The sequence below is a fragment of the Hemitrygon akajei genome, chromosome 27 (assembly GCF_048418815.1).
Source record: "Hemitrygon akajei chromosome 27, sHemAka1.3, whole genome shotgun sequence".
Classification (NCBI taxonomy): Eukaryota; Metazoa; Chordata; class Chondrichthyes; order Myliobatiformes; family Dasyatidae; genus Hemitrygon; species Hemitrygon akajei.
In genome coordinates, this window is record NC_133150.1 from 16,207,891 (window position 1) to 16,220,176 (window position 12,286).

At 39.0% G+C, this 12,286-nt stretch overlaps 1 protein-coding gene across 1 annotated transcript in view; it reads left to right on the plus strand.

Annotated features, from left to right (window-relative positions):
* The window catches only part of lgr6 (leucine-rich repeat containing G protein-coupled receptor 6), a 312,367-nt gene that overhangs the window by 164,026 nt on the left and 136,055 nt on the right, over positions 1-12,286 (plus strand). Inside the window, exon 3 of the mRNA XM_073030423.1 lies at positions 10,776-10,847. Coding sequence (XP_072886524.1) covers positions 10,776-10,847 — 72 coding nt within the window. The remainder of the gene's footprint in view (positions 1-10,775; positions 10,848-12,286) is intronic.

Consider the following 12,286-nt stretch of genomic DNA (forward strand, 5'->3'; position numbering starts at 1 on the left):
GGAGCCTCAGAGGCTGAGGGGTGATCCAATGAAAGTATGTAAAATTATAAGATGCTTAGAGTGGATAGTCAAAGGGTGAAATATCAAGAACTAGAGGCCATGGGGAAAGCTGAAAGGGGATATGCGAGGCAAGATTTATTTACCTAGGAGAGTGGTAATGTGTTGGCAAGTGAAGTGGTGGTAGTAGTGTTTGTGAGGCATTTGGACAGATACATGAACAGGCAGCAAATAGAGTGGAAGATATGGACTTTGTGCAGGTGGATGTGATTGGTTTAGATTGGCATTATGGCTGATGGAAACATGGTGAGGTGAAAGGCCTGCCCTGCACTGTGCTGTCCCGTAGTCTACAGTTGATTAAACACACACACATTAATAAGAACTGTGTGATTTTGGGGCTACTAGGATAGGAAACGTTCAGAATGGGAAATATTCTGAATTGCATTGTGGCAATTACAGGAATACATTTGAAAAGTACCATTCCAGATAAAAGACAGAAAAATAATTAAAATAAATCCAAAGAGTTAAATTGATACCAATCTACCCTCAGTTTTGAGTTCCACAAACACCACAAAATCTGCGGATGCTGGAGATCCAAAAGCAACACACACAAAATGCTGGAGGAACTCAGCAGGCAGGCAGCATCTACGGAAAAGAGTAAACAGTCGATGTTTTGGGCGCAGATAGTTCATCAGAACTCATTGTTGAGTTGGCGGATTATTTTTTGTTGCTAAAGAACTGAAACGGTATTTGAAGGTCAGTGGGGTTCAACAGTACACCGTAATGCTGTTAATGAAAGCGAGATGTTGGCATATATTGTTGAACGCACATAATACTCTGACATTGAACGCTAGATGAAATTATTCTGATAGTCTTGAGGTAAACAGATTTTACAAGCAGAGAAGTAAACAAATGAGGACATTGACAGAAAGCAGTAACCTTGATATAATTCCTTATGCATTTGGTGATGGAAAACTAGAGAACCAAATCAAGAAAATGAATTTCATTGTTCCACATTATTTGGGTGAAGTAAAATCTTTCATGAAGTCTGTGTCTGCACATCACTACTGGAGCAGCTGGTACTGGATCTGGTTTTAATTAACATTTTGTGGAAATTATGGAGAACAAATCTATGTAATACCCATTGGGTGGTCTTTCACTGATTCTGTTATAGTTATTATTCTATAGACTTGCTGAGAATGGCCACAAGAAAATGAACCTCGGGGTTGTATATGGTGACACATACTGTATCTACATTGATAATATGATTTACTTTGTCCTTCGTGCATGAATCTCACTGAAGTAGAAATGGTATATGCAGAATATCTCTTGTTATTATGATGTCAGTGTTGTTTTGGTCTTCTTCCGACAAACATTCCTGACAGATCAGTTAATGAGGTATCACCTGATGAGCGTGGCATTAGTCCACACATTACCAGAGGTCTCAGTTTTTTTAAAAATTCCAGATTAGCTTTATCTAGTGCCAAATTACATCAAGGTAGCTCTGCCGGTTATTTACGGATCCAAGCAGAAGGTAGTCAAGGATTCTGCCTGTTGTGTATTTAAAATTTCAGTATTATTTGAGTAATATTGTAAATATATTGTTTGATCAAGCAATCTTTATTGTTTACATAATGCATTGTGGGTTATCTGTAAAAGTGCATAAATGGCATACGTTATCATACCACTATGTGATTAATATGTGCACATATCACCAAAGTAAAATATGAAAGTAAGATCTGTCCTCTTGGGCTCCCATCTTTTTCCTTTCAATTAGCTCTAATGTTTTGGAGTTACAAAACTTAATGGTGGCAATGAGGTATTTTTTAAAGCAAACTCGAGATGACTATCCACCTTCAAGCTCGGCGAGATGTTCAAGTTTCCTCGGTAAGATGGCACTGGTGAACCACGGTGATGTTCTGTAGGCTACGTACAATGCTTCTAAATATACTTCTTTTGAACTATTCTTAATGCAATCTGCAGCATGTAACTTCCCATTAAGCAACGTACTTCTGAATCAACTTAATGAACTTTAGATTTCACAATCTTCTAAAAGACTCAGCGGACTTAATTCTCCAGCAAGCAGGTACAGCACCTTTAACCAGACGGAGGTTCATCACCATGGCCAGAAGCAGGGCAGGAATGGTGGGTGGGCGGGGTCTCCAAACCAGGCTGATGCAGATGAATGAGGCTGCCACTACCTAACATCGTGCTGGCATTCGCATTCGCTGGACAAGCAACATTAAGGACCTAAGGACGAAATTGCTATTTCAGAGGGAAATGAGAGATTGCTGTGTTCTGTGTTTGACTGAGACACCAGGTACGGTGATCAGACCTGAAGGCTTCTCAATTCACAGGATGGACAAAACTGCTGATCCAGAACAGGCAAAAGGTAAAGTATGTGTTTCTTGAAAAACTCTCTGTGGTGCTCTGATACGGCAGTTTTCAGGCACTTGTGTTCCTCCGACATTGAACACCTAACAATCAAATGCTGACCATTCTGCTCAGGTTAAAAGATATCTTCGCAAATCTTTCTGGAGGGAAACATTTAAGCAAAACCAACTTAGCTGAAGCCTACCTACAGGTGGAGATAGAAGAAGAGTCCAAAATATTTAAGAGTCCACCATAAACACACACAAGGGGCTTTATCACTATAGCAGGCTTATTTTTGGAGTAACATCTGACAGAAAGCTATGGACCAGGTGCTGCAAAGATTTCCAGGCACTCACTGTTACCTAGATAACATCTTTGCTACCAGTAAGGAAAATAAGGAACATCTCCAACATCTCAAGACAATGTTAAAAAGATTAAAAGATTATGGGCTCAGATCATGATGCAACAAGTATGAATTCTTTAAACCGAGCATCACTTAATTGTGGTCACACTATTGATGCACAAATATTACTCAAGTGTGCTGAGAAAATTGAAGCAGTGGTGGATAGCTGAAGATCAAAGGATATGTCATAGTTGCTGTGGTCCTTTTTAAGATTTGTCAATCACTATAACAGTTTCCTGTCAAACCCAGCTACTGTGCACTCATTACTACAGATCAGGAAGAAATGACAATGAGAGGTGGCTTTCCAAAAGGTTAAGAAGAATGATGATGTCAGACACTGTACTCACACATTATAATCTACACCTTCCCGTGAAGCTTACCATGCACTGTTCGGGGTGCCAACATCTCCAGAAGAAAGGCATCCAGAGCTGTCAGAACCACTTCTAGCAATCCCAGAGTCAACTCCTTCAACCACAATGGAGGAGACCCCAGAACTTGAGATCGTTCCACAATCTCAAGCCTCACCCGCAAAGCAGAATGACCTCACCTTTTCAGCAAGGACATTATCCGACAAGTGGAATATTTAATCCTCCGCAGCAATTAAATCTTCAGGCCTAAAGAGACATTTGTTATGCTGTGGATGTCTATATAGTACAAACGTTTGTAGTTGTATTATATGGGGGGGGGGGGGGGGTGTGTGTGTGTGTGTGTGTGTGTGTGTGTGTGTGTGTGTGTGTGTGTGTGTGTGTGTGTGTGTGTGTGTGTGTGTGTGTGTGTGTGTGTGTGTGTGTGTGTGTGTGTGTGTGTGTGTGTGTGTGTAATTATATACCGTAGATTCCGGATTTTAAGCCGCTACTTTTTTCCCACATTTTGAACAGCTTTGAACTTTGCGGCCAATAATCCGATGCGGCTAATGCAAGGTTTTTTTCATGCCGCCTCGTAAACATTTTGCCTCGTAACAGTAGACCAATAAAATTGATGAGTAGTTCACAGAGGTCCAATGAAATTGTACGATAAATCAAGCGCACTTTCACAATTAAATTATTGTAAATCAGTCATTTGTACTCACCCTCATCAACATGGAAAACACTCGAAGCATTGTGCTACCTACCCTCTTAGTTTAAACTATATTTGTTTTCTGTACTACATCGCGGGATGCTATGACGACACACCCGGTTTCGCGGCGTCTTGTGGGAAAATGCCGTTTGCGATGAAACGGAAAGGAGGGGGTCGAGCGGCGGAGCGGCTTTGGATCTGAGCGAAATCTGCTTTTAAATGCCGTTTGCGATGAAACGGAAAGGAGGGGGGGAGCGGCATTACGCGAGCGGCTTTGGATCCGAGCGAACTCTGCTTTTAAGTTAAAGGTATCAATAACTTTTCCTGGTAGGCTGCAGTATATATATTTTTTACCAGTCGTTAGGAGATATTGGAATGTTGTTCAGTAAAGAAGTATACGCAACGTATATTTAAAAGTAGCCGCGTACGGGCACGGTTCGAAAAAAAGCATTTGCAATATGTATTTGTTTTTGTTACCATATGGATTTAATTAAAAGTTAAAAAAATCCTCACATGTAATATCTTTCTGTGTAAATATCTCATATTACAACGTGGGACACCTGCGGCCGAAAATCCGGTGCGGCCTAAAATCCGGTGCGGCCTTTACATTTAAAAAAATGATTTTATTTCTAAAATTAGTGCCAGCGGCTAAAAATCAGGTGCGCTCTGTAGTCCGGAATCTACGGTAAGTTGAGATGCATTCTATAAAGAGCTGGAGTTTATAGCTAAGCACAGAGGAGTGTTGTGCATTTAATATTTCACTATTATTTGAATAATATTATAAATATGTTGTTTGATTAAGCATTCTTTGTTGTTTACACAACGCATTGAAGATTATCTGTAAAAGTACGTAAATGGCATACTTCATCATGTCAACACGTGATACATGTGCATCTTACAGAAGTAAAAAGCGGAAGTAAGACCCATTCTCAAGGAGTCCCGTCTTTTTCCTTTAAATTACTGCTCATGATCTGGAGTTACAAAGCTTAATACTGACCGAGCCGATCTCCTGTCCCTCTTTCGGGCTTACATCTGTGCCTGGCTGTCCTTGAGGGAGCATAAGGGCAAAGTGGGGAAGTCTGAGAATGGTTGGCCCTGCAGGGACTTGAGTATTTTGCAGATAATAGTAATAATCATATTTTAATTTGAAATTGGAAGTAGTTTTAAGAACTCCTGATTATTCTAAGTATTTTGTGAGAAAATAAACTTTTGTATATTTGTAAAAAAAAACTCATGTAAATTTAACCATCTAAATTTGTAATATTTTATATTGTTTGTTAACACTCTCTGCAAAATTTAGTAGATTCTGATGTTTTGATTGGTATATTTGCACTGCTGCAGAGGTCAGTCTAATTTGACATATAGCATATTCATAATTTATTAATGTATTGCACTTACATCACAGTTAGAAACCAGCTCCTTTGCCTACATCCTTCCATCCAAAGAAAACTCAGATGTTACATTCTGATTTGCATTGATACATCACAGTGTTAATCTGAAACAAGTGCTGTAGATACCTATACATCTCAGAACACTGAGGCTGTCTACAAGAAGGGTCAGAGCCATCTCTACTTCCTGAGGAGACTGAGGTCCTTTAACATCTGCCGGACGATGGTGAGGATGTTCTACGAGTCTGTGGTGGCCAGTGCTATCATGTTTGCTGTTGTGTGCTAGGGCAGCAGGCTGAGGGTAGCAGACACCAACAGAATCAACAAACTCATTTGTAAGGCCAGTGATGTTGTGGGGGTGGAACTGGACTCTCTGACGGTGGTGTCGGAAAAGAGGATGCTGTCCAAGTTGCATGCCATCTTGGACAATGTTTCCCATCCACTCCATAATGTACTGGTTAGGCACAGGAGTACATTCAGCCAGAGACTCATTCCACCGAGATGCAACACTGAGCGTCATAGGAAGTCATTCCTGCCTGTGGCCATCAAACTTTACAACTCCTCCCTCGGAGGGTCAGACACCCTGAGCCAATAGGCTGGTCCTGGACTTATTTCCACTTGTCATTATTTTATATTATTATTATTATTATTATTATTATTATTATTATTATTATCATCATCATCATCATCATCATCATTATCATTATCATCATCATCATCATCGTCATCCTTATTTAATTATTTATGATTTTATTTTGCTATATCTCTACACTATTCTTGGTTGGTGCAACTGTAATGAAACCCAATTTCCCTCGGGATCAATAAAGTATGTCTGTCTGTCTGTCTGTCTGTCTGTTTGTCTATGGACATAAAATCATAACATCTGTGGTTACTTTTAGATTATTGTTGAATTCACTACCACTTCCCCACATGCTATTTAAAATTTGAAGAAGTTCTGCTTTAGCTCTGATTTCTGGTTTATATACATTTTTCTTTTTTATATTCCTCACCTTCATTGGTTTCCATTTCCTGCATTGTTTGTGAGACGATATTGGCCAAAATTTGCCCTATTACCATATGTTTCTTAGTGAACTACCAACAGCCCTGCTCAGTAAAGGGGGTTGCCTCTTTGCTTAAATATCCAGAATCACTCACATGTTATTTGCGCTGAGAGAATCAGTTGTTTCTTGTGTCTTATTTGAAAATAAGAATATAAGAGATGCAATTATTTTTAGTACTGGTGGTATTATGAATGAGATCCAACACAATCATTTTAGTAATATTCCTTTAAATGTGTACTCGGTGATTCAGGAGGTCGACTGTAACACTAGGTTAATTGTTCCTTCATGTGATTACTATGAGCTGTCAGTTATCTCAGCTGGACTTTGTAGGTTCATCACACAAGACTCTTTACCATGTTAATGCAGTTTTCATTGGTACTATCCCTGGCTGGCTTATGTTTCACAAGTGGTTATTTTAATGAATATAATTTTCATTGGCAGTGAAGTGCAACCAATTTGTGCAACTTTATAAATGGCTCAATGACAAATTACAATGTATTCAGCAAAAAAAAATAGAAACTGCCATTTATCTCTCTAAGGAATATGTTGCTGATTTACCAGATTTAAACTGCTTCTTCCAATGTAAATACAGTCATTACGGGTACATATTACATATAAATTCAGTAGGTCATGGTGTTAAAAAATACTATTAGAAGCTTGTTTATTAACTGCCAACACAAACTGTATGGTGGAAACGGTCTTAGCTAGTCAAACTCATGCCTTAATGATCCTTCACATCCCCAAACAATTTGGAATGTTGCTAACCATATCAAAATACATGACTCTTGAGATGTCCTTGGACAGGCATTCCTGGATTAACCGTGTGCTGCTCTAGGAATTAGAGGTGGTATGGTGGCATAGCGGTTACCCCAGTCCTTTATAGCACCGGCAGTTAGATTTGTGTTTGATTTCCACCACTGTTTTTATGTTCTCCTTACGACCATGTGTGTTTCCTCCATGTGCTCTGTTTTCCACCTACATTCCTTTTCAATCTTTTTATTAGTATTAATAATATTATGAACAAAATACAATTGATATATTAATAAAGGGATTACAAACATACAAATTCCCATTACACATGAAAGAATACATAAGCAATGAATACAGTATAAATAAGTTTTCCCGAAACATGAACCATATAGTATATATATGAACAAAGTAAATCTAGATATTTCATAATATGTAATATAAGGAAAGAAATATATATATATATATATGCAAAATTGACTAACCTACTAATCTAATATCTAAGGAAAAAAAGGAAGCAAAAAAAAGAAAAAAAAGAAAAACTAAAAAAAAGAGAAAAAAAGGGGCTGTTTATAATATCTCACAAGAAAACATAAACATCAGTGTCGTCAACTCCGATCCTCTCAACATAAATACGATTAAAGCTGAAAAAACCAATAAGCTTGGAACAGGGTCATATTACATCATATGAAAATATTGAATAAATGGTCTCCATATCTTTTCAAATTTAATAGAAGTATCGAATACACCATTTCTAATTTTTTCTAAATTTAAACATAACATAGTTTGAGAAAGCCAATGAAATACAGTGGGAGGATTAATTTCCTTCCAATTCAACAAAATAGATCTTCTAGCCATCAAAGTGAGAAAAGCGATCATTCAACAGGCGGAAGGAGATAAATGAAGTGAGTCCATCATCGGTAAACCAAAAATTGCGGTAATAGGATGGGGTTGTAAATCGATGTTCAGTACCGCAGAGATAATATCAAAAATATCTTTCCAATATTTTTTCAAAAGCGGACATGACCAAAACATATGAGTTAAAGACGCGATTTCCAATTGACATCTGTCACAAATAGGGTTTATATAAGAATAAAAATGAGCTAATTTATCCTTGGACATATGGGCCCTATGTACAACCTTAAATTGTATTAATGAATGTTTGGCACATATAGATGACGTATTAACTAATTGAAGAATTCTATTCTCAATAGGAATAATAAGATTAAGCTCTCTTTTGTACAAAAATGATATGAGCATTAAGTCTTTGGAATACTTTGAAAATCTTCTTTTGTTTAATCGGATGGTTTAAACCATTAGTATTCCAAGACACAAAGTTAATGGTTTGAGCCATGCTTCTAAAGTCAACCCTTTGGTATAGAAAGGGTTAACCAAATTATAAACTCTTCCACCTACATTCCAAAGACCTAGGGCTAGTGAGTTCTGGGCACTCCGTGTTGGTGCCCAGCACAATCCTCGCTATACTGATCACCGAAACAATGCATTTCACTGTATGTTTCAATGTACATGTGGAAAATAAAGCTGACCTCTCGTTTGAGAGTGGAAGAGGAATACAGTTTATAGGAATCAAAACCTGCTTACACTTAAATGACCACGACATGTAGGTTTGTTAGCCTCAAAACTGTTGGCTCAACTGGTTCCCTTCAATGGTGACACAGCTTTTAATTGATAATATTGGACTATTTTCATTTTATAGAAGCTGCAATGATTGATACTAATTAACATTTGCTTTGAGGTTTTCCATAATCATTTGGATATAGTACTGAAATTTTGTGATCAAGAATCCTTAATGTCAAAAGTAGTTATCTCAATGGCCACTCTAAGAGCAGATTATAAATTAATCAAGAATAAACACCAGACAGTTCTTTATTCAAAAGGCAAATTACTTCCATGAAGTCACCAGCTGGATTTTAACCTGAATCCCCGAAGTTCTTTGAGAACAAAGAATCTTAAGAGAAACCTTTTCTAATGCACCTGTCTTTACAATATGCTTTTTGGCAGGCTGCCAGGAGGTGATGCAGTTAAGGCATCTACTGAAATGTAAATTAGCCCAACCTTTCACCATTACTTTTGGTAATAGTAAGAGTAAAAGCCTTGATTATTTGCATGGGGATACCATTACAAAAGACGTATTTACTGATAGCTTTATACAAAGACATCTTCAGGCAAATATTGACCCAGGACTTTGCACTGCTCTAATATACACATTATTTCAAGACAGGGATTGAAAGATCTTGTATCTTCAAAAACAAAGGGCTTATTTTGTAAACACATGAGATTCTGCAGATGCTGCAAATCCAGAGTAACACACACAAAATGCTGGAGGAAACGAACAAACACGCAATATTTTACCCTTCATCAGGACTGGAAAAGAAGGGGGAAGATGACAGAATAAAAAAATGGGGGAGGGGAAAGAGGACAAGCTCAAATGTGATAGGTGAAGCCAGGTAGTTAGGGGAAGGGGGATAAAGAAAGAAGTTAGGAGGTGTAGGTGGAAAAGGCAAAGAGCTGGAAAAGTAGGAATCTGATAGGAGAGAAGAGTGGAGCATGGATGAAAGGGAAGAAAGAGGGGCACCAAAAGAGAAGAAGAGGTAAGAGGCTAAAGTAGGGAATAGAAGAAGAGGGAAATGAGAGAGAAAAATGAACTACCAGAAGAAGAAACCGATGTTCATGCAATCAGGTTGGAAGCTAAATAGGCAGAATATGAGCTGTTGCTCCTTCACCCTGAGAGTGGCCTCATCATCATAAAAGAGGAAGACATGGATGACATGTCAGAATGAGAATGGGGATTGGAATTAAAATGGCTGACCACTGGGAAATCCTGCTTTCTGCGGATGGAAAATGGTCCCCCAATTAATGCCAGGTCTCATCAGTGCAGAGGAGGCCACATCAGGAGCGCTGGATACAGTATAGGAAGCCAACAGATTTGCAGGTTAATGTGGCCTCACCTGGAAGGACTGTTCGTGGCCCTGAATGGAGGAGAAGGAGGAGGTGAATGGGCATCTGTAGTATTTCTGTCACTTGTAGGGATATGTGCCAGGAGGGAGATTAGTGGAGAGGGACAAAAGGACAACGGAATCATGGATGGAGCAATACCTGCAGAAAGCAGAGAGTGGGGGGGGGGGGGGGCAGAAAGATGTGTTTGGTGGTAGGATCACAAGGAAGATGGAGAAAATTGTAGAGAATAATGTGTTGGATGCAAGGCTCATGGCATGGTAGATGAGGACAAGAGTAATTCTATCCCTGTTAAAGCTGCAGGAAGATAAGGTGAGTGCAGGTGTCTGGGAACTGGACGAGATTCAGGTGAGGGCAGCATCAATGGCGGAGGAATGGAAACCATTTCTTTAAAGAAGGATTCCTCTGGTGTCCTGGAAAGGAAAGCCTCATCCTGCGAACAGTTGTGGCAGAGACGAAGGGACTGAGAAAAGAGAATGGCATTTTTACAGGCTTATTTTGTAAAATTATTATTTGTCTACATATATTAAATGTCTTCATTCATGAATATCCATCACTAATTATTAATTATATATAGTGTACAAATCTCTTCCGCTCTTTGAAAATATAATGCAACTTATTGCAATCTGGTCATGGTTAACTTGCACACCTGTTCCTAGTATTGCATTGCTAGTAACGTATTTTGTGTTTCTACTGCTACTAATTGGCTGTTTTCACAGTGAATTATTTTACCAAGATTAAATGCATATGGCTATATTTTTGTTTCTCTTGCAGACGGCTGTCTGGAAATCACCTAGCGCAGATCCCCATTGATGCTTTTGCCGGTCTCTACAATTTGAAAGTCCTGTAAGTCATTTGTATCAGTCCAAAATGTATGCATAATTGGGACGAACACAAATATTATCTTTATCTTATTAAATCTTCAACCACATTGGCCGTAAAATGCTGAACAGACAACTGGATTCATTGTCCATTATACTGGATTGGGAGAGAATGTTCATGTAAGCTTTGAGTAATATTTTATCACAATTGTCACAATGAAAATTATTTCCCACAATGTTGCTTTTGATGCACATTTGCTTTTTTGCAGGTAAGCTATTTTAACGTGTGTAAAACTCAATAGCTTAATTATGAACTTTCGCGGTTTCATTTTGGAACTCTATCAAAGGAAGTTAATATTTATGAACAAAAAGTAATTACTGTGACTTCAGGCACTGAGAACCTGTGTATTTGTATCTAATATCATTATTATTAGGAATAAGGGCAAAAGATTTTTATATAGGAACCCTTGGTGCCAGTGTAGTTTAATGATACTGCAGCAATTTAACTCATAAAATACTTTAATTTAAAGGATGGTTTGGAGCTTATTGCAGAATTCCGCTCCAGGCTGTCTGCTGCAGAACATCAATCAGAAACAAGGAATATCTGTTTCAATTCCAGCTATCAAACCATCACATGATCAAACCAAAAGTTGTGCAGCTGTAGTCTGTCGGATTTACTGAGGCTGGGCGACAATTCTCACAACTCCTCCTACTTAACCCTTGAAAAGGACCCCTCTCGGGACCATTAGAAAATTGCCTCCAGAACCATCACAAACCCCATCGGCTCTGGGGAATCTCCCATCCACCGCCACCAGCCACGTAGTCCCCCTTACCCCACACTGCTCATTTTATCTCCTACTGAAGAGTCACAAACCTGACTGTCTGGCAAGGCCCATTGCTTCTCCAGCTCCAGCCCCACAGAACTCGACTCCATTTTATCCCCCTTGTTTCAGTTCCTTCCCACCTACGTGCATCCGCAACACTTCACATACTCACAGTCCCCTCAAAAACTTACAATTCCCTGGACCTGATCGCCTTATTTTCATCATGGATGCCCAGTCCCTAAGTACTTCTATCCCCCATCAAGAAGACCTTAAAACTCTACATATCTTTCTCGGCAACAGACCTGACCAGTTCCCCTCCACCATCACCCACCTCCCTTTGGCGTAAATGGTCCTCACCCTCAACAATTACTGTTTCAGCTCCTCACACTTTCTCTAAACTCAGGGTGTAGCCATGGGCACCTGTATGGGTCTCAGCCTGAAACATTGACTCTTTATGCACTTTTATAGACATGACCTGCTGAGCTCCTCCAGCATTTTGTGTGCGCTGCTCTGGATTTCCAGCTTCTGCAGAATCTCTTGTGTTTATCAAACCATTAGTCATGTTTTCCAATCATTGGCGCCAGAATTGAACTCTGATCTTCAGAATACCCCAAGCTGCAATGGTGTTGCACTATCCCTA